Source organism: Hyperolius riggenbachi, chromosome 9, assembly GCF_040937935.1.
Source record: "Hyperolius riggenbachi isolate aHypRig1 chromosome 9, aHypRig1.pri, whole genome shotgun sequence".
In the NCBI taxonomy this organism is placed as follows: Eukaryota; Metazoa; Chordata; class Amphibia; order Anura; family Hyperoliidae; genus Hyperolius; species Hyperolius riggenbachi.
In genome coordinates, this window is record NC_090654.1 from 272,747,699 (window position 1) to 272,771,783 (window position 24,085).

Genomic DNA, 24,085 nt, shown 5'->3' on the forward strand with positions numbered 1-24,085 from the left:
GCTCTAGCAGCAAGTACAAAGCTGCACAGGAGACGGGGAGATGGCCATCTGGAATGAGAAGACAGTGAAGGCCTGGACCTCTAGCGGACAGTACAGAACTACACGGGAGACAGGAAGATGGCCGCCTGGAATGAGAAGACAGTGAAGCCCTGGACCTCTAGCAGCAAGTACAGAGCTGTACGAGAGACGGGAAGATGGCCGCCTGGAATGAGGAGACAGTGAAGCCCTGGACCTCTAGCGGCGAGTACAGAGCTGCACAGGAGACGGGAAGATGGCTGCATGGAATGAGAAGACAGTGAAGCCCTGGACCTCTAGCGGCGAGTACAGAGCTGCACAGGAGACGGGAAGATGGCTGCATGGAATGAGAAGACAGTGAAGCCCTGGACCTCTAGCGGTGAGTACACAGCTGCACGCGACAGGAAGATGGCCGCCTGGAATGAGAAGACAGTGAAGCCCTGGACCTCTAGCGGCGAGTACAGAGCTGCACAGGAGACGGGAAGATGGCTGCATGGAATGAGAAGACAGTGAAGCCCTGGACCTCTAGCGGCGAGTACAGAGCTGCACAGGAGACGGGAAGATGGCTGCATGGAATGAGAAGACAGTGAAGCCCTGGACCTCTAGCGGTGAGTACACAGCTGCACGCGACAGGAAGATGGCTGCCTGGAATGAGAAGACAGTGAAGCCCTTGACCTCTAGCGGCGAGTACAGAGCTGCACAGGAGACGGGAAGATGGCTGCATGGAATGAGAAGACAGTGAAGCCCTGGACCTCTAGCGGCGAGTACAAAGCTGCACAGGAGACGGGAAGATGGCCATCTGGAATGAGAAGACAGTGAAGGCCTGGACCTCTAGCGGATAGTACAGAACTACACGGGAGACAGGAAGATGGCTGCCTGGAATGAGAAGACAGTGAAGCCCTGGACCTCTAGCAGCAAGTACAGAACTGTACGAGAGACGGGAAGATGGCCGCCTGGAATGAGAAGACAGTGAAGCCCTGGACCTCTAGCGGTGGGTACACAGCTGCACGCGACAGGAAGATGGCCGCCTGGAATGAGAAGACAGTGAAGCCCTGTGTGACGAATCAACGTTTATTCGTCCTAAAAAAGTAGTTAGAGCCTTATAAAATATTCCCTGTCGCCACTATTAAAAGTGACAGCAGAGGGAAAGGCTTGGTTTATAAGAAGATCAGGGGAGCCAGGGGTTAACAGTCCCTCTCCCTGGTCAGATGCTAACAAACACTGGAAATACATTGCTTCTCCCATCCAAGGGTGGAATTTGTCACCTAGCCTTGCTGGGTAGTTATATAGCTCATCCATCAGAGGAAGGTGAGACATCAGCCTGACAGAACCAATCTATGCATCCACTGGTAGACAGCCGGGCACCTACCCAGCAGGAGTCCGACACACATAGCTGCCTTGTGGCCTGAGTTGAAAGGAGACAGGAATGATCCTTATCACGCCATCTGGCGGCACCCAAGCATTCAAAAAACTGAAGAACCTATATTTAATAAATAGGCACAGATTGGTAATATTTCTGGTGTTCCCAAGATCGCAGTTCCCTCAAATTCACGGAGTTTATTAGATTCCACACGACACTGGTCCTGAGAGATTTTCAGCCCTCTGGATCTTTCAGAACCAGTGCCAGTAAGGTGAAAGTGAGGGACGGTGCTATTAGCGATCCAGACTCCTCGTGTTTGGTATTAGCAGATTCCCCCACTTGTGCTGATTATGAATATTTATTTGGGTTCCTGATATTACCCACGGGCATGCCGAGAGCGGGCAAAATATGAATTGGCCCAAAACCTCTCCCTGCCTAAGGGGGCATTGCCTTATTCAAATTGCAAGGCTGGACTTGTATGTGTCATAACTCCTCCCACCTACAGTGAGGAATAAAACTGACATGAGCCAAACGTCCAGGGTCCTTTACCTTCAATCTGATGCCGAGTAACATCCTGGCAGCCCGCAGGGACACGGGCCAACCTCCATCTTGGAAATTCTAACAAAGGCCTGTTGGCCGCATGGCAACCGCCATTTTGGGACTTTCGCCAAAGACTTGCGATTGCCGCATGGACTACCAATAACGGTATTTGAACTGTATATAATCAGACATTCTGTTCATTCTGTTTCTCTTCCTCTCTTCTCTCTGTCCAATCAATCTATTCTAAAATAAGCTGTGTGTATGTAGTTTAGAAATAAACTAACGATTTTATCGTTCAGTCTTGTGCCTGTTCTGGTCATCTGATTGCTGCTATAACGAATCTGCCCTCTGAAGAGTCAGTCATACTACCGCATTGTTTTATGATTTGCTTATAAATTGTTGATTTGCTAGCTAGGTTGTAAATAACCGTTTCTTCCTTCTAGGATTAGCTAGTACCAGATTTCCTGTGCGAAATCGATAACTTTCGTTTCTCGATTGTAAATACAATTCGAGATTGCATCATATAGGGACCCAGTAACCTTTCTTTAACGTCACATTGCTCACAGTCTTTAAGCCGTCGGAAGTGACTATTCCCCGAACGGTGACTTGAGCGTGTTGAACGTGATTGGGCTGGCTACCGTATTATGATAGCGGGAGTCTCTTTCCTCCCTGAACTTGAGAGAGTGGTGGCAGTTTACTTTATTTACCCGATTTCCAGCGCGAAATCGATATTTTTAGTTTACCGATTGTATATACAATCAGAATTGTACATGTATGGGCACCTCCAACCAATCTTAACCGTTTACTACGCACACAGTGAATTTGCCTCCAGCAGTCTCTAGTGCATGAGACCTGCATGGCAACAGTGGCCTAGTAATACGGGATTGGTGGATGTTTGTCCCATTACATATTGTCGGCAGCTGCGCGACCAATCTTTGTCAGTCTGTTCACCGTACTTCCTGCGTATGCTAACGGGAGCAAATTAGACGGGATTGGCACGCTCTGTCGCCCTTTTCTTTCTTACCTCTGACGATCCAGCAACCGGTCTCGTTGTCCGTCTGCGCCCGTACTTCCTGCGTACGCTAACGGGAGCAGATCTCGACGGGATCGCGGGGCTGGATTGTCACATTGGTGGGCAGTGGTGGTGATAGCACACCCCAAAACCAGGCATAGCCAGCTTTTGGGAAATCAGAGCGCAAAGATCTGACAAACTCAGTCTTTGCAACCAGAATAATAAGACAGTGGTCGCTAAGTATCCTGTCTTGCAGAACCGAAGTTCTGGGCACAAAACGGTACACATTGATAGCAATAGATTGGTCTACATTTCCTAACTTTCTCTTTGCTATACCCTATTTTTTCTTGTACTCTTCTCTTCTGAATGTCTGATTCAGTTCAGTTTCACCAAAATTGGTCAGTTCCTAGCTTGCATGCCCTCTGCAAATTGCACGGCATTGCTGCTTGCAGCACAAGCAAGGCTGAGCTGGTGGCATAACCCCAGAGATGGAATCCTTGTCGTCACCTTGCTTAATGCCTCTATTACCTGCAATCCTGATACCCCCGGAGTGGTTGGCAAACCTGACCGGCGAGGATCTGCGCTTGTACCAGGAGTTCCGAGAATGTCAGCGCCAGCATGAGGCAGCGATGCTCCAGCATGAGGCGGAGATGCTCCAGCGTGAAGCAGAGCACCAAGAGCGGCTGCGCCAGTTTGATCTCCAGGCCAAGGAGCGACGACTCCAGCGGGAATTGGAGTTGGCAAACCTGACCGGCGAGGAACTGCGCAGATACCAGGAGCACCGAGAGTGTCTGCGCCAGCGGGATCTCCAGATCGAAGAGCTACGGCTCCAGCGTGAATTGGAGTTGGCCCAGCTAACCCAATCAAATCAGCACTCTTCACTATGTGTTTCGGTGGAGAGATGCGAACCTCTACCCGTGACCCCCACTGCAAAACTTCCTGCCATGGAAGAGGGCACGGGACGAGACTTTCCTGTGCGCACCTCTGAGAGGGCGTACCATCAGGTTCCTGTACCTGACAGACAGAGAACCCTGGTGCTGGACAGTCACAGAACACTGTCCCAGAACTTGGAAGGAGGTAAGCCTACTGCATTCGCACCTCCTGGTCCGGCGAGCTTTGTGCCACTGAGACCTGCAGCTGCTGCTATTGCTGCATCCCAGTCTGACACACCTGCCATTCGCACGTGTAATCTTTGTGGCGCAACTGGCCACATAAAGTTCTTCTGTCCCAAGAGGAAGAGAACGACCGTCCCTAGCCCGAAGATGGCTAGCAACCCTGATCCGTCACCTGCATCACCCTCTGCACTGCCTGTCAGCGTGTCAGAGATGCTCTACGGTTCCGGAAATCTTCACAGTGCTCCAGTGGACGACCAGATCATCTTTTGCTCCAGTGCTCCAGAAGCAGATGTTTCCTTGGTCTGTTCCGACCTTGCCACAGAGGAAGATATTCTCCAACAAAAGCTCCTCACCCTGACTGAAGTCAGGCCCAACCACCACAACCCTGTTATCCCAGGTCCCGAGAAGGCCGGATGGGGGGTGGGTTTTCCAGAGTGGGCTGTTGCTAAGTTTCCCTCTCCTCCTGTGCTTGGCACTGATCTAGGCACGCTTGTGTGCCCTTCGGAATTTTCTGCTGATATGCAGGAGTTCCCAGCAGGACTCCCTGACCACCAGGTACTGTACAAGCCTTTGGGAAAACAGGGAGATGTCAAACCCTTACCTGCTATGGCTACTGTACCTAACGCCGCTGGGCGGGAGGTACCCTCAGATTTATATGTACCAGCAACTGACTGTCTTTTATCCCTTTCTGCACCTGTTATTACTAATGAAATTGCATGTGTCAGTGATAATTGTGATAGAAACGCTGTACATTCTTTGGCCATTACATGCTCTATGGCCAGCCGCATGAACTCAGAGCTGACAGCAGGGATCCCCTCTGACAATTCTGACTTTCAGGCGGGTGACACACATGCTAAAAATGACATATCATGTTATGCAAATGCTTTTGATAGTGTTGTGCATGTTTGTGACAGTACGCTGGGTGACGCCTTCAGTGTCACCGGTAGTCCGGACTCAGGACTATCTGGAGGAGTCTTGACTTCCCCTGATATCTCTGACCCCCAGACCAATGTCAATATTGACGTGATTTTGATTTACCCAAAAGGTGATGTTTATTGTGGTGTACCTGTGCAGACAGACACACACAGTACTGTTGGTAACCTGAGCTCAGAGCCTGCAGGCATTCCTGTCAGCTCTGACCCCAGAGAGTTTGATTTTCAGCAGCTGACCTCAGATCACACTAGGCAGCTGGCTGAGACTTGTAGTCCCACATCCGTGAGGATACTACAGAGCGACTCCAACCTGCGTGCGCTTAGTGGCCAGACCGCTAAGCCGCCAGCAGTGGAAGCTCCACTACAGGTGTACAGGGAGAATGGTAACTACTCCAGTGAACCCATTCCCCATGTAACTGACACCCCAGGTGAAAGCACGGTCCATGTGGATCTGTTAGAAGCCCAGTCAGACAGAACGCAGTTAGTTCTAGGAGATTACGGCCACTTAGAACAGGAAGATACAGGTCCCCTGTCAGGCTTGATAACTCCCACACGAGAATTGGCGGATGATGTGAAAGTCACCCCCCACCTCTCGTACTCCCCGAAGGCCTCGCTGAAGCGCACTGCGCCCCCACAGCGAAATCTTCGCAGCAACCCTGGGCAGGATACAACAGCTCACAGAAGGGACCCGGGGACTCACAAGCCCTTATGGCAGATCCCCTACCGCGCCTCTCCGGAGGTGCAAGCAAAAGTGAAGATGAAGTATGAGGAGATGTTACAGATGGCTGTCCTCCGCAAATCCTCTAGCTCACCGACCACCAGGTTCTGTGAGGCCTATAGGATGCCGGACGACATCCCAGTAACTGTTGCGTATCCCGTGACTCCCCTCGGTGATCTGTTGGATTGGCTGGCATCCGCCAACTACCTAACGATCATGGATTGGAGCAACGGATACTGGCAGATTCCAACCGTGCCGGAGGCGCGCCTGGAATCCACATTCACCCTGCCCTTGGACTTAAGCGCCTCGATGCGGATGTCTTTTGGTATGATGAATGCCCAAGCCACCTTTCCCCAGGCGTGGAACGACCTGTGGAAGAGCAAGCACGGTTGTACAGTCACGTACCCGGATGACATCTCTGTGTTCCCCCCGACTTGGGAGCAACACTGCGATCACTCGTCCCTGGTACCAGGACAGCTGTCAGCTGACACTCTGACCGTTGAACCAGACGCAGATCAGATTGTCATGACAGAGGTACAGGCCTCTCTGGAAACAGCGGGATACTACAGGATGTTTGCTACGCCCTGTAGCCTCCTGACTAACCCACTGACCAATGCCATGGGTAAAAGGCAACCCCCCAAGGTCAGGCGCAACCCAGCCTTTCCGGATGTGGCGTACCAGACCCAGGAGACAGTGGATTGCTTTACTCAGAGTCTTGTTGACTCCTCCCCAGCAAATCTCTTAAAAGGGGGAGGTGTGACGAATCAACGTTTATTCGTCCTAAAAAAGTAGTTAGAGCCTTATAAAATATTCCCTGTCGCCACTATTAAAAGTGACAGCAGAGGGAAAGGCTTGGTTTATAAGAAGATCAGGGGAGCCAGGGGTTAACAGTCCCTCTCCCTGGTCAGATGCTAACAAACACTGGAAATACATTGCTTCTCCCATCCAAGGGTGGAATTTGTCACCTAGCCTTGCTGGGTAGTTATATAGCTCATCCATCAGAGGAAGGTGAGACATCAGCCTGACAGAACCAATCTATGCATCCACTGGTAGACAGCCGGGCACCTACCCAGCAGGAGTCCGACACACATAGCTGCCTTGTGGCCTGAGTTGAAAGGAGACAGGAATGATCCTTATCACGCCATCTGGCGGCACCCAAGCATTCAAAAAACTGAAGAACCTATATTTAATAAATAGGCACAGATTGGTAATATTTCTGGTGTTCCCAAGATCGCAGTTCCCTCAAATTCACGGAGTTTATTAGATTCCACACGACACTGGTCCTGAGAGATTTTCAGCCCTCTGGATCTTTCAGAACCAGTGCCAGTAAGGTGAAAGTGAGGGACGGTGCTATTAGCGATCCAGACTCCTCGTGTTTGGTATTAGCAGATTCCCCCACTTGTGCTGATTATGAATATTTATTTGGGTTCCTGATATTACCCACGGGCATGCCGAGAGCGGGCAAAATATGAATTGGCCCAAAACCTCTCCCTGCCTAAGGGGGCATTGCCTTATTCAAATTGCAAGGCTGGACTTGTATGTGTCATAACTCCTCCCACCTACAGTGAGGAATAAAACTGACATGAGCCAAACGTCCAGGGTCCTTTACCTTCAATCTGATGCCGAGTAACATCCTGGCAGCCCGCAGGGACACGGGCCAACCTCCATCTTGGAAATTCTAACAAAGGCCTGTTGGCCGCATGGCAACCGCCATTTTGGGACTTTCGCCAAAGACTTGCGATTGCCGCATGGACTACCAATAACGGTATTTGAACTGTATATAATCAGACATTCTGTTCATTCTGTTTCTCTTCCTCTCTTCTCTCTGTCCAATCAATCTATTCTAAAATAAGCTGTGTGTATGTAGTTTAGAAATAAACTAACGATTTTATCGTTCAGTCTTGTGCCTGTTCTGGTCATCTGATTGCTGCTATAACGAATCTGCCCTCTGAAGAGTCAGTCATACTACCGCATTGTTTTATGATTTGCTTATAAATTGTTGATTTGCTAGCTAGGTTGTAAATAACCGTTTCTTCCTTCTAGGATTAGCTAGTACCAGATTTCCTGTGCGAAATCGATAACTTTCGTTTCTCGATTGTAAATACAATTCGAGATTGCATCATATAGGGACCCAGTAACCTTTCTTTAACGTCACATTGCTCACAGTCTTTAAGCCGTCGGAAGTGACTATTCCCCGAACGGTGACTTGAGCGTGTTGAACGTGATTGGGCTGGCTACCGTATTATGATAGCGGGAGTCTCTTTCCTCCCTGAACTTGAGAGAGTGGTGGCAGTTTACTTTATTTACCCGATTTCCAGCGCGAAATCGATATTTTTAGTTTACCGATTGTATATACAATCAGAATTGTACATGTATGGGCACCTCCAACCAATCTTAACCGTTTACTACGCACACAGTGAATTTGCCTCCAGCAGTCTCTAGTGCATGAGACCTGCATGGCAACAGTGGCCTAGTAATACGGGATTGGTGGATGTTTGTCCCATTACATATTGTCGGCAGCTGCGCGACCAATCTTTGTCAGTCTGTTCACCGTACTTCCTGCGTATGCTAACGGGAGCAAATTAGACGGGATTGGCACGCTCTGTCGCCCTTTTCTTTCTTACCTCTGACGATCCAGCAACCGGTCTCGTTGTCCGTCTGCGCCCGTACTTCCTGCGTACGCTAACGGGAGCAGATCTCGACGGGATCGCGGGGCTGGATTGTCACACCCTGGACCTCTAGCGACGAGTACAGAGCAGCACAGGAGACGGGAAGATGGCTGCATGGAATGAGAAGACAGTGAAGCCCTGGACCTCTAGCGGCGAGTACAGAGCTGCACAGGAGACGGGAAGATGGCTGCATGGAATGAGAAGACAGTGAAGCCCTGGACCTCTAGCGGTGAGTACAGTGCTGCACAGGAGACGGCAAGATGGCTGCTTGGAACGAGAAGACAGTGAAGCCCTGGACCTCTAGCAGCAAGTACAGAGCTGTACGAGAGACAGGAAGATGGCTGCATGGAATGAGAAGACAGTGAAGCCCTGGACCTCTAGCAGCAAGTACAAAGCTGCACAGGAGACGGGGAGATGGCCATCTGGAATGAGAAGACAGTGAAGGCCTGGACCTCTAGCGGACAGTACAGAACTACACGGGAGACAGGAAGATGGCTGCCTGGAACGAGAAGACAGTGAAGCCCTGGACCTCTAGCAGCAAGTACAGAGCTGTACGAGAGACGGGAAGATGGCCGCCTGGAATGAGGAGACAGTGAAGCCCTGGACCTCTAGCGGTGAGTACACAGCTGCACGCGACAGGAAGATGGCCGCCTGGAATGAGAAGACAGTGAAGCCCTGGACCTCTAGCGACGAGTACAGAGCAGCACAGGAGACGGGAAGATGGCTGCATGGAATGAGAAGACAGTGAAGCCCTGGACCTCTAGCGGCGAGTACAGAGCTGCACAGGAGACGGGAAGATGGCTGCATGAAATGAGAAGACAGTGAAGCCCTGGACCTCTAGCGGTGAGTACAGTGCAGCACAGGAGACGGGAAGATGGCCGCCTGGAATGAGAAGACAGTGAAGCCCTGGACCTCTAGCGGCGAGTACAGAGCTGCACAGGAGACGGGAAGATGGCTGCATGGAATGAGAAGACAGTGAAGCCCTGGACCTCTAGCGGCGAGTACAGAGCTGCACAGGAGACGGGAAGATGGCTGCATGGAATGAGAAGACAGTGAAGCCCTGGACCTCTAGCGGCGAGTACAGAGCTGCACAGGAGACGGGAAGATGGCTGCATGAAATGAGAAGACAGTGAAGCCCTGGACCTCTAGCGGTGAGTACACAGCTGCACGCGACAGGAAGATGGCCGCCTGGAATGAGAAGACAGTGAAGCCCTGGACCTCTAGCGGCGAGTACAGAGCTGCACAGGAGACGGGAAGATGGCTGCATGGAATGAGAAGACAGTGAAGCCCTGGACCTCTAGTGGCGAGTACAGAGCTGCACAGGAGACGGGAAGATAGCTGCATGGAATGAGAAGACAGTGAAGCCCTGGACCTCTAGCGGTGAGTACACAGCTGCACGCGACAGGAAGATGGCTGCCTGGAATGAGAAGACAGTGAAGCCCTGGACCTCTAGCGGCGAGTACAGAGCTGCACAGGAGACGGGAAGATGGCCGCTTGGAACGAGAAGACAGTGAAGCCCTGGACCTCTAGCAGCAAGTACAGAGCTGCACAGGAGACGGGAAGATGGCTGCATGGAATGAGAAGACAGTGAAGCCCTGGACCTCTAGCGGCGAGTACAAAGCTGCACAGGAGACGGGAAGATGGCCATCTGGAATGAGAAGACAGTGAAGGCCTGGACCTCTAGCGGACAGTACAGAACTACACAGGAGACAGGAAGATGGCTGCCTGGAATGAGAAGACAGTGAAGCCCTGGACCTCTAGCAGCAAGTACAGAACTGTACGAGAGACGGGAAGATGGCCGCCTGGAATGAGAAGACAGTGAAGCCCTGGACCTCTAGCAGTATGTACACAGCTGCACGCGACAGGAAGATGGCCGCCTGGAATGAGAAGACAGTGAAGCCCTGGACCTCTAGCGACGAGTACAGAGCAGCACAGGAGACGGGAAGATGGCTGCATGGAATGAGAAGACAGTGAAGCCCTGGACCTCTAGCGGTGAGTACAGTGCTGCACAGGAGACGGGAAGATGGCTGCTTGGAACGAGAAGACAGTGAAGCCCTGGAGCTCTAGCAGCAAGTACAAAGCTGCACAGGAGACGGGGAGATGGCCATCTGGAATGAGAAGACAGTGAAGGCCTGGACCTCTAGCGGACAGTACAGAACTACACGGGAGACAGGAAGATGGCCGCCTGGAATGAGAAGACAGTGAAGCCCTGGACCTCTAGCAGCAAGTACAGAGCTGTACGAGAGACGGGAAGATGGCCGCCTGGAATGAGGAGACAGTGAAGCCCTGGACCTCTAGCGGCGAGTACAGAGCTGCACAGGAGACGGGAAGATGGCTGCATGGAATGAGAAGACAGTGAAGCCCTGGACCTCTAGCGGCGAGTACAGAGCTGCACAGGAGACGGGAAGATGGCTGCATGGAATGAGAAGACAGTGAAGCCCTGGACCTCTAGCGGTGAGTACACAGCTGCACGCGACAGGAAGATGGCCGCCTGGAATGAGAAGACAGTGAAGCCCTGGACCTCTAGCGGCGAGTACAGAGCTGCACAGGAGACGGGAAGATGGCTGCATGGAATGAGAAGACAGTGAAGCCCTGGACCTCTAGCGGCGAGTACAGAGCTGCACAGGAGACGGGAAGATGGCTGCATGGAATGAGAAGACAGTGAAGCCCTGGACCTCTAGCGGTGAGTACACAGCTGCACGCGACAGGAAGATGGCTGCCTGGAATGAGAAGACAGTGAAGCCCTTGACCTCTAGCGGCGAGTACAGAGCTGCACAGGAGACGGGAAGATGGCCGCTTGGAACGAGAAGACAGTGAAGCCCTGGACCTCTAGCAGCAAGTACAGAGCTGCACAGGAGACGGGAAGATGGCTGCATGGAATGAGAAGACAGTGAAGCCCTGGACCTCTAGCGGCGAGTACAAAGCTGCACAGGAGACGGGAAGATGGCCATCTGGAATGAGAAGACAGTGAAGGCCTGGACCTCTAGCGGATAGTACAGAACTACACGGGAGACAGGAAGATGGCTGCCTGGAATGAGAAGACAGTGAAGCCCTGGACCTCTAGCAGCAAGTACAGAACTGTACGAGAGACGGGAAGATGGCCGCCTGGAATGAGAAGACAGTGAAGCCCTGGACCTCTAGCGGTGGGTACACAGCTGCACGCGACAGGAAGATGGCCGCCTGGAATGAGAAGACAGTGAAGCCCTGGACCTCTAGCGACGAGTACAGAGCAGCACAGGAGACGGGAAGATGGCTGCATGGAATGAGAAGACAGTGAAGCCCTGGACCTCTAGCGGCGAGTACAGAGCTGCACAGGAGACGGGAAGATGGCTGCATGGAATGAGAAGACAGTGAAGCCCTGGACCTCTAGCGGTGAGTACAGTGCTGCACAGGAGACGGCAAGATGGCTGCTTGGAACGAGAAGACAGTGAAGCCCTGGACCTCTAGCAGCAAGTACAGAGCTGTACGAGAGACAGGAAGATGGCTGCATGGAATGAGAAGACAGTGAAGCCCTGGACCTCTAGCAGCAAGTACAAAGCTGCACAGGAGACGGGGAGATGGCCATCTGGAATGAGAAGACAGTGAAGGCCTGGACCTCTAGCGGACAGTACAGAACTACACGGGAGACAGGAAGATGGCTGCCTGGAACGAGAAGACAGTGAAGCCCTGGACCTCTAGCAGCAAGTACAGAGCTGTACGAGAGACGGGAAGATGGCCGCCTGGAATGAGGAGACAGTGAAGCCCTGGACCTCTAGCGGTGAGTACACAGCTGCACGCGACAGGAAGATGGCCGCCTGGAATGAGAAGACAGTGAAGCCCTGGACCTCTAGCGACGAGTACAGAGCAGCACAGGAGACGGGAAGATGGCTGCATGGAATGAGAAGACAGTGAAGCCCTGGACCTCTAGCGGCGAGTACAGAGCTGCACAGGAGACGGGAAGATGGCTGCATGAAATGAGAAGACAGTGAAGCCCTGGACCTCTAGCGGTGAGTACAGTGCAGCACAGGAGACGGGAAGATGGCCGCCTGGAATGAGAAGACAGTGAAGCCCTGGACCTCTAGCGGCGAGTACAGAGCTGCACAGGAGACGGGAAGATGGCTGCATGGAATGAGAAGACAGTGAAGCCCTGGACCTCTAGCGGCGAGTACAGAGCTGCACAGGAGACGGGAAGATGGCTGCATGAAATGAGAAGACAGTGAAGCCCTGGACCTCTAGCGGTGAGTACAGTGCTGCACAGGAGACGGGAAGATGGCTGCATGGAATGAGAAAACAGTGAAGCCCTGGAGCTCTAGCGGCGAGTACAAAGCTGCACAGGAGACGGGAAGATGTCCATCTGGAATGAGAAGACAGTGAAGGCCTGGACCTCTTGCGGAGAGTACAGAACTACACGGGAGACGGGAAGATGGCTGCCTGGAATGAGAAGACAATGAAGTCCTGGACAACCAGCAGCAAGTACAAAGCTGCACGAGAGATGGGAAGACGATTCTGGGACTAAATACAGTATGCCGTAATCTTGTTATAAGTAAATATTCAAGTATAGTAAACAAAAATGTACAGGTCCCAGCCAAGCACCATTATAAGTATAGGAGTAACGCCTGGTATAGTAAACCCCCGCAGTATGCTGTATCCAGCTATAGTGGAAAGTGGGCGAGCTCATGCGTCATGCCTTAGCAAGAGACCAATGAGCCACGGGCAGGCGGGCTTGGCAGTCACTTGTAGCCTGCTCAATATCTGCAAACTAATCTGGGCTTGCGTGGATTACCTCAAAAGCACAAGCCGGTGAGACTTATACTTCCAGTGTAAGCTGCTACCTGACTGCTGAGTAAACTTCTGATACAGTAAACTACTTTTCCCAGTCTCTTGGAGTTCACTAGAAAGGGATTCTAGGTTAGAACCAATGCAATAAAAGCAAAGATCAAAAACCAGAATGCTCTGGCAATGGTTGGTTGGAAACCTAGGACAATGCAGCATGTTTGTGTACACTGTAAAGAGCTAATATAACTGGTGTGGGACGGGGTGACAGCCCCAGGCAGGTGACAAAGCATGCACAACTAATCATTACCTTCTAGTGGTCTGTCTCCTCTGTAAAGACACAACAAAAAGCCAAGACAAGTGTCCACAATGACAATGTGCTGACATCGCACACAGGAATTCCCCCCTGGAGGGTTGTGCAACACAATTCTGCAATTCAACCACAATGACACACCTATTCCTGAGCTGTGTCCACAAAACCACTCGTGTCAAAGCTTTCGAAGACAGAAGAAAGTTTTGTTTTTTTTCTAAACTTTGGGACGGATCGGGAAAGATTAGTGGCCAACATTATCCTCCCAACTGTAAACGAAAATCCCCTTAACCTCCAGTCATGCTTTCTATTTCGCTCCCCTGAAATGATTGTTCCTGAAAATAAGGTGTACTAGTTTCCCTCGTAGGTCGAGGAGGAGTTCATAACTGACAAGTTGCCCTAAATCACCAATGATAGGCCTTTCTACTTCTGGTAAGGTTGGGGGGGGGTTGCCACAGGCATTTTTCACATTGTGGTGTCACTCTCGTGTCTTCACCCTCCCCTCTCCACTGAGCAGAACAGCGATCGTTCCAAAAGGGTCACCTTAAATGATCAGTTAAAGTCTACAGGGGGTGATAATCAATTGCTAGGGACTTTAGACCAGGACATTGGTAGGTATTAGATTGTGAGCTCCTCTGAGGACAGTCAGTGACATGACTCTGTACTCTGTAATGTGCTGCAGAAGATGTCAGCGCTACATACAGGATCTTCTAAAAAAATTAGCATATTGTGATAAAGTTCATTATTTTCTGTAATGTACTGATAAACATTAGACTTTCGTATATTTTAGATTCATTACACTACAACTGAAGTAGTTCAAGCCTTTTATTGTTTTAATATTGATGATTTTGGCATACAGCTCATGAAAACTTAAAATTCCTATCTCAAAAAATTAGCATATTTCATCCGACCAATAAAAGAAGTGTTTTTAAAGGAAAAAAAGTCAACCTTCAAATAATTATGTTCAGTTATGCACTCAATACTTGGTCGGGAATCCTTTTGCAGAAATGACTGCTTCAATGCGGCGTGGCATGGAGGCAATCAGCCTGTGGCACTGCTCAGGTGTTATGGAGGCCCAGGATGCCTCGATAGCGGCCTTAAAGAGAATCTGTATTGTTAAAATCGCACAAAAGTAAACATATCAGTGCGTTAGGGGACATCTCCTATTACCCTCTGTCACAATTTCACCGCTCCCCGCCGCATTAAAAGTAGTCAAAAACTGTTTTAAAAAGTTTGTTTATAAACAAACAAAATGGCTACCAAAACAGGAAGTAGGTTGATGTACAACATGTCCACACATAGAAAATACATCCATACACAAGCAGGCTGTATACAGCCTTATGCTGGGAATACACGTTTCGTTTTTGCCTTCGTTTTAGCCTTCGATTCGTTCAGTAAACGAATCGAGTGTTGAAAACGTATGTGAAAATAGTCATAATCTCATTATAGTTTAAATTAATAGACCCCAAAAGCGAACGACTAGTGATCGAACATGTTTGATATTATCTCTCTTTATCCATCTAATCGAGCCATTGGTAGGCTTGATGGCTGTTCAGATCGATTATATGTTCGTTTATGTTAGTCCGTCCCTGTAAAAAGGGATTTTCGTTTCGTTTCTTTGCAGCCTTCGATCATTGGAAAAACGAAACCATCAGAATCGAAAAAAAAAAAACGAAACCGTGGGTGGTGATATTAACCGTACGTTCGATTATTTCGGGAACGAAAAGGACAAAAGGCACAATCGAAACGAAGGTTAAAACGAAGGCAAAAACGAAACGTGTATTCCCAGCATTACTTCTGAATCTCAAGGGATCACTTGTGTGTGTTTACCTTCTGTCCCCAGCTTCTCTCATGCACTGAACATTACAGGCTTCCTGCAGACAGCTCTGCCTATGTCGTTAATTCCTTAGTATGTGACAGACCAGCTCCTTTCACAGCCTCCAGAGGAGGATTTTTATCCAGCTCTCTTCTATCACTGATAAGATAGCAGAGAAGCTGCTGGCTTATGTAAATAAAACACACACTGGAGTGTGCATAGAGGAACAGTTCAACACTGAAGAACTTGGCAGCCTTCCAGACACAGGCCGACAAGTCTGACAGGGGAAAGATACATTGATTTATTACAGAGATGGTTATAGTAGAAAGAGCTGCAGCAAGCCAGATCACATTAGAATAGGTTTAGGAACTTGTAGGATGGTAGAAAAAACGTTGTAATTTTTGTTACAGAGTCACTTTAAGCTCATCCAGAGTGTTGGGTCTTGCGTCTCTCAAGTTTCTCTTCACAATATCCCACAGATTCTCTATGGGGTTCAGGTCAGGAGAGTTGGCAGGCCAATTGAGCACAGTAATACCATGGTCAGTAAACCATTTACCAGTGGTTCTGGAACTGTGAGCAGGTGCCAGGTCACGCTGAAAAATGAAATCTTCATCTCCATAAAGCTTTTCAGCAGATGGAAGCATGAAGTGCGCCAAAATCTCCTGATAGCTAGCTGCATTGACCCTGCCCTTGATAAAACATAGTGGACCAACACCAGCAGCTGACATGACACCCCAGACCATCACTGACTGTGGGTACTTGACACTAGACTTCAGGCATTTTGGCATTTCCCTCTCCCCTGTCTTCCTCCAGACTCTGGCACCTTGATTTCCGAATGACATGTAAAAGTTGTTTTCATCAGAAAAAAAGTACTTTGGACCACTGAGCAACAGTCCAGTGCTGCTTCTCTGTAGCCCAGGTCAGGCACCTCTGCCGCTGTTTCTGGTTCAAAAGTGGGTTCATGCTTCCATCTGCTGAAAAGCTTTATGGAGATGAAGATTTCATTTTTCAGCACGACCTGGCACCTGCTCACAGTGCCAAAACCACTGGTAAATGGTTTACTGACCATGGTATTACTGTGCTTAATTGGCCTGCCAACTCTCCTGACCTGAACCCCATAGAGAATCTGTGGGATATTGTGAAGAGAGGGTTGAGAGACGCAAGACCCAACACTCTGGATGAGCTTAAGGCCGCTATCGAAGCATCCTGGGCAGTGCCACAGGCTGATTGCCTCCATGCCACGCCGCATTGAAGCAGTCATTTCTGCAAAAGGATTCCCGACCAAGTATTGAGTGCATAACTGAACATAATTATTTGAAGATTGACTTTTTTTCTTTAAAAAACACTTTTCTTTTATTGGTCGGATGAAATATGCTAATTTTTTGAGATAGGAAATTTCAGTTTTCATGAGCTGTATGCCAAAATCATCAATATTAAAACAATAAAAGGCTTGAACTACTTCAGTTGTAGTGTAATGAATCTAAAATATATGAAAGTCTAATGTTTATCAGTACATTACAGAAAATAATGAACTTTATCACAATATGCTCTCTTTTGAGAAAATCCTGTATATACATAAAAATAATATAGTAGGGCATTAGGCTAGGACTATTATTATTAATGATTTACAGTGTATACAGCCGACATCTTTCGCAGCATTGTACAGACTATATATAGTCTTGTCACTAATTTTGGAAGTATTAGATTGTGAGCTCCTCTGAGGACGGTCACTGACATGACTATATACTCTGTAATGTACTGCAGAAGATGTCAGTACTCTACAAATAAACAATATATTAAATTTGAACTCTGTGCAACCTATATCCATATAGTCTGTAACCCCTGGAACTAGAAATGGGCACGGTATCTGCAAACAATCACTCCCAGTACCATAATAGATACGGGAACTTCATAAACAACTTCCCCCTACTAGGTTCCTCTTCAGCCATCTGCAACAGTTTCAAGTAGCCAAGTGCAGCCATTTGTAATGTGAACCTGCAGGAGAAATGAATTTTTCTTGTGGTAGCTGCCTCCAGACACTAGAGGGAGCAATTTTTGTATACAACTTCTCTTACAATGATCGAGAAGCCAGCTGTGCCTACAAAAAGCTGTTCTGTTGGCAATGGTGAGGCATGAGGACCGCATAATGACTAGACTCCCTTTACCTGACCCATTCCACCTGAAGATCTCAAAAATGGCAGCACAGAAGGTGCGTGTTAGCCATTTTTATGCTGTACCTGTTGCCTAAATAAAGCTTTTCCAGTTTTCATACACCTTGGAGTGTGCAGACTTTCGTTTTGGAAAACATGTCTAATTAATACATTAGACCAGTGATGGCTAACCTTGGCACTCGAGCTGTGACAAAACTACAAATCCCATCATGCCTCTGCCTTCCCAAGTTACGCTAAAGAGCTGTCAGAGTATTGCAAAGCCTCATGGGACTTGTAGTTCCACCACAGCTGGAGTGCCAAGGTTAGCCATCACTGCATTAGACTGATTTTCATCTGATCTGATTATCGTATCGGATGGTCGATAGGCTGCAAAAACGCCAGAGGTTTGGCCACCTAAACACGCAGCAAACTAAATGTTTACAAACAGCAAAGTCAATTATCTTGCTGGCTTTACATTTGATCCAGCTTGAAGTAATTTCTCATGCAGCGTGTTGAGGTGCATTTATTTATGACGACTGGAGACGGTGCAGGATTCACACTGCGGCAGCAAGTCATGTGATGTAAAAAGGTTTTCCAGTGTCAAGAGACAGTCCTTTGAGATTCTGCCCCATGCTGACATAACCCAGATTCTCCAGATTTCTCAGCTGCAGATTCATGCCATATAAAATGTTTATATGTATATTATATGCATAGTACTATATTATCAGTGTTCTACCCAGGCTATTTTAGCCGGGTGCTCCACCCAGCTAATTTTGGTGAGCACCCGGCTGTCACCAGCTCACTTCCTTATACTTCTCCTATGCTGTAAGCAGAGTTGCGCCGACCCTGCATTCCCCACCCGGCTACTTTGTCATGCCACCCGGCTGGGAAACATTTCTGGTGAGAACACTGTATATAGTACCTATAGTCCCTCCCAAAACCTCCGCCATCCTGGACTGCTGACGCAGGGCAGGTGGGCTCCTGGGTTTAAGGCTGTGGTCCCCATATTCTGACCCATTGTCAGTGGTCTCAACAGAAATCCGGATACACCAGACTCAGGTACATTGTGCGAGTTATCGGCTGTTCAGGTTTGTGTATATTGTGAAGCTTTTGGTTGAAAAGAAAGGAACCCAACGTGTTCTGCCTTCTGAGATGCAGTCTTGCTTACCATATTTGTGATGGGTGGTCAACTTCAGGTGCCCATATACGTTTAGGTTGTTACCCAAACAAACAAACAAACAATCTCTCTCTGATCTGAATCTTATCAGAGGGATTGAATCCCCCCCTTCCCCATATACAAATTTCACCATGACATCTAATATTATTAAACTATATTTATAAAACGCTAAATGCTATTACAAAGCACTGTACAATAGATTGGGGGGACATTATGACATTAAACAATGTTACAAAGGGACGGGCAGACACATAAGGGGGGAGGGGGGGGAGTGTATGTCCACGGGAGGAGGGGTTGGAGCTATGAGTGTGATGGGTAAAAAATGGTAAACTGATGGGTCTTTAATTCTGGGTACACACTACAAGATTTTCTGGCCGATTTACTGTCAGATCGATTATTTCCAACATGTCCGATTAGCTTTCCAATCAATTTCCGTTAACTTTAGTAGGAAATCGATCGGAAAATGCTCGGAAATCAAATCGGACATATTGGAAATAATCGATCTGACAGTAAATCGGCCAGAAAATCTCATAGTGTGTACCCAGCATAAGGCCTGCTTGAATTTGTTGAAGGTGGGGGAGGGAGTTCCATAGTATAGGGGCAGCTCTGGAAAAGTCCTTGAACCTCATGGGTGGGCAAGTGGCATGAGGGGTGGATATCCATAGAATGTTAGAGGAGTGGAGAGAGCGGATTAAGGAGCATCTCTGGATGAGATGTATTATCATTATAATTAGTAAAATAATAATAATTTTAATAAAGGCGGCTCCTAGTGCTAAACATTTCTGGCAGATTCAATGTGGTCAAATCTTCCAGGAAAATTTGATGCATGTATGGCCTGCTTTAGTTAACTTAACCTTTCTTTCAGCTCAAATGAGTCTGGCCAATAACCTCTGACTCCTCATTTGCCAAGGCATTTTTAACTGTAGAACTGCTGCTCACTGATACATAATCGGCCGATTAGACAATTGAATGAATAACGTAGTTCTTAGCAAGTGTCTAGAGCAGGCATGGGCAAACTTGGCCCTCCAGCTGTTATGGAACTACAAGTCCCACAAAGCATTTGCCTTTATGAGTCATGACTGTGGCTGTTAGACTCCTGCAATGCATTGTGGGACTTGTAGTTCCGTAACAGCTGGAGGGCCAAGTTTGCCCATGCCTGGCTCTAGAGTGTATATACCCACACACAACTAATTGTATAAAAACTGATAAAGAGATGGAATCATGTACTACATACATCACAAAGACTTACCCCCTGTGCCCAGCACCTTCAGGAGCTCAAAGTTCTCGATGCCCACTTTCTCAGCATGCCCCGTCAAGTTTGCTAGGAAAAAAAAAAAAAAAAAAAAGAACAATAAATAAAAATGGCAGTTCTATTTGTCATAAATCAGTCAAGCTAATTCTATTGAAAAAAATCATTATGCTGACTCTAAAAATCTCACCAAGTACAAAAACTAAGGCTGAATCACCCTGGGGCATTTGGTCTTCCCTTGGCCATCGGTAAAGTGCTAGTGCAGTGTCACCCTAGAAGGGTGTTTTTACGGCAGCGTGTGTGTGTGTGTGTGTGTGTGTGTGTGTGTGTGTGTGTGTGTGTGTGTGTGTGTGTGTGTGTGTGTGTGTGTGTGTGTGTGTGTGTGTGTGTGTGTGTGTGTGTGTGTGTGTGTGTGTGTGTGTGTGTGTGTGTGTGTGTGTGTGTGTGTGTGTGTGTGTGTGTGTGTGTGTGTGTGTGTATATCTCTATCTATCTATCTATCTATCTATCTATCTATCTATCTATCTATCTATCTATATTTTAGTGTGCTAGGCACTGTGCATGCCCATGTCTATCTCATCATGTCACGAGTCACCTCAGGTACCCTTTAACATTCACTTTAAATTGAGCCATGCCAAAAATGTGTGAGAATCTCGGCCCTTGAGGACTGTGTTGGACAGCGCTGCAACCCACACAAACGGTAGTAAGACACAAAATGCCAAGGGTGTATATCGGCAGCTCAGATTTGATTTGGGGACCCCAGAGCTGCAAGGCGGGGAGCGCAGGCCACTTATCCGCTATGGCGTACGTGAGCTTTTACTTTCAATTGATCGGTCCTACACTATATCCTGCTGTACATCACAGCCCTAATCCAATATCGCTGATCTCATTCAATTAATGCTTAATTAATTCAAAGAGAGAAGTGATTTTGTTAGTGCAGAAACACCGGCTGAATCATCGTCTCTAGCTGGTTAATTATTGGCCTGCGCTGCAACGTCTCCGCATTAAACTATAATGAATGAATAGAGCAGCTGGAAAGCGAATAAATCTGCAGAATTAGAGAATACCTTGCATGGTGACACTGCTCTCCCACACGCTAACCTCTGATTGGCTGCTGTGGGGGATGCCAGCGTCTCGGGGTATCTCAGTGTGTAGAGGAAGATGCACAGATGGAAAATCACAAGTTCACACTGATAACACTACTTTAGCAGAACTCCTAGAGATACAGGTGATCAGGTGATGTGTAGACTCCCATTTGCTGCAACAACTTCCTGCTTTGGAGAATGATCCTGAGCAGCCATCCAGAGCCTCACAAATCTGTCATGTGATCCAATCATTCTTTGTGAGTTCCGGTTATCGCTGGCAGAGATGGCTAATGAGATGCTGAGGATTCCGGCTTGCATGCACATTTCATGCAAGCCGTATGCCACTTTGAGGGCTGGTGCACACCGAGCGGCTTTTTCAGCGCTTGCGGCTGCGGATCCGCTTGGTCAATGTATCTCAATGGGGTGGTGCACACCAGAGCGGGAGGCATTTTGCAGAAACGAAAAATGCCTGGGTGAGGCATTTTTTGGATTGTGGATGCGTTTCTGCCTCAATGTTAAGTATAGGAAAAACGCAAACCGCTCTGAAAAACGCCTGTTTAGAGCGGTTTTGCCGGCGTTTTTGTTACAGAAGCTGTTCAGTAACAGCTTTACTGTAACAATATATGAAATCTACTATACTAAAAACCGCAGCAGCAATCCGCAAAACGCTAGCAAAACGCCATAGAAAAATAAAAAAAAGCGTTTCAAAATCTGCTAGCATTTTGCGGATCTGCTAGCGGTTTTTGGTGTACACCGGCCCTGAATTGGGTTCAATGAAATGCACTTCCAGTCGATTTGGATTGGCCCATTTCCAAGCTGCATACAATTTGCATGCAGACCGAAATGATTAGCAGCAGTAACCTGACTCAACACCAAGGCACCACCTTCTCTCTTCCAGGGAGTTCATTTGCCACCCCCCACTCCCGAGGCCACACACCACCCTATGTTACAACCAAATCTAGGTTCTACCACCCCACTCCTCCAGGCATCCACATACCATTCCCCGTTTACCTCTAACAGTCCATATACCACCCCCTCTCCCATACCAAAGTCCATACGCCACTCACACACGTCCGGGGAGTCCACACACAGCCCCACATTCCCATACGCCAACCCTGCATCCACATAACATTCCCCGAGTAACTCTAGGGCTGGGCTGTGCAACTGGAGGCCCCCGGGCCACACTCACTTGCCCAGACTATTTTTTGTGTCAGGCCCCCCTTTTCTTTGTGCTTGGCTCTGCCCGGAAGCTAAAATATTGATGCTCTGCCCCCTCCAGCCAAAAGAATCTGTGCTAAACACACCCCCTGCCCATGAGGTTGGACAGCAGTGCTCTAGGGGGTCCTCATACCACCCCCAACCCTCTCCTGAAAGGCCATACCCTGCCTGAACACTCCACCAGGGAGTCCACACACAACTCCGCACCCCCCCCCCCCCTTAATTCCCCAAGGTCATACGCCAACCCTGTAGTCCAGTCAGGAGTCCACATACCGTTCTCCCCATATACCTCTAGAGGTTCACATAAAACCCTCCCTTCACCCCCAAATTCACAAGCCAACTCCACACAATCTGACGTCCACACAGCTTCAGAAGACTGGACTAACACCGTGGCATGGGTTTTAAAGAGACACTGAAGCGAAAAAAAAATGATGATATTATGATTTGTATGTGTAGTACAGCTAATAAAACATTAAGATCAGATACATCAGTCTAATTGTTTCCAGTACAGGAAGAGTTGAGAAACTCCAGTTGTTATCTCTATGCAAACAAGCCATTAAGCTCTCCGACTAAGTAATGTTGGGAATACACATTTCGTTTTTGCCTTCGTTTAAACCTTCGTTTCGATTGTGCCTTTTGTCCTTTTCGATCCCGAAATAATCGATCGTACGGTTAATATCACCACCCACGGTTTCGGGGTTTTTTTTCGATTCTGATGGTTTCGTTTTTCCAATGATCGAAGGCTGCAAAAAAACGAAACGTAGTACAGGGACGGACGGCATAAACGAATATATAATCGATCTGAACAGCCATCAAGCCTACCAATGGCTCGATTAGATAGATAAAGAGAGATAATATCAAACATGTTCAATCACTAGTCGTTCGTTTTTGGGGTCTATTAATCGAAACTATAATGAGATTATGACTATTTTCACATACGTTTTCAACACTCGATCAGTTTACCGAACGAATCGAAGGCTAAAACGAAGGCAAAAATGAAACGTGTATTCCCAGCATTAGTCTGGAGAGGACGGTTACCTGACTTTTATTATCTCAACTGTTCTTGGACTATTTACTTTTCCTCTGCCAGAGGAGATGTCATTACTTCACAGACTGCTCTGAAAGAATCATTTTGAATGCTGAGTGTTGTGAATTCTGCACATATTATAGAATAATGCAATGTTAGAAAAAACACTATATACCTGAAAATAAAAGTATGAGAATATTTTCTTTGCTGCTAATCTGCTAGTAATTATTCATAGTACACAACCAATTCATTATATCATATTTTTTTTTCGCTTCAGTGTCTCTTTAAGCCCCATCTACCCCATACCATTTTTTGTGCAATTCGATTCAATTCAATTCATTGATTTGATTCAATCCGACATGTCCGATCGGGAATTGATCCGATTCACCTTCCCATTGTTTTGCAAAAGCAAAATCGAATCGAATCCCAATCGGACATGTCGTATTGAAACAAATCGATTCGAATCACACAAAAAATTGTATGGTGTAGATGGGGCTTTAGAGTGCGGCATATATAGGTGTGAATTGTGATCCAATTTCCTACCCACTACACTTATAAAGGAACCTGAAGTGAGAGCGATATGGAAGCTGCTATATTTGGTTCCAGTTGCCTGGCAGTCCTGCTGATCTTTGTGGTCAGTAGTATCTCAAACTCCAGGAAACAAACATGCAGCTAATCTTGTCAGAAACACCCGCTGTGCACGCTTATTCAGGGTTTATTGCTAAAAGTATTACATACCCACTGAAAGATAGATTGTGTGACTCGCCCAATGAAACGATCATTCCACGATCTATCCTTCATGATATCTACGCAACGTGATGCACAGGCAAATTAAATAATAGGTTATAGTTCTATACACACTGCTGACTATGAACTATTTTCATCTGTTGATGTGATCTGTAAGGACGGTTACTCAAAATGCAAGAGTTGTTGTAGCTGGT

General features: G+C 47.9%; 1 protein-coding gene across 1 annotated transcript in view; it reads right to left on the minus strand.

Moving 5' to 3' along the window:
- The window catches only part of RPS6KA5 (ribosomal protein S6 kinase A5), a 128,096-nt gene that overhangs the window by 57,391 nt on the left and 46,620 nt on the right, over positions 1-24,085 (minus strand). The window contains exon 2 of the mRNA XM_068252255.1: positions 19,816-19,887. Within this exon, the coding sequence (XP_068108356.1) occupies positions 19,816-19,887 (72 nt within the window). The remainder of the gene's footprint in view (positions 1-19,815; positions 19,888-24,085) is intronic.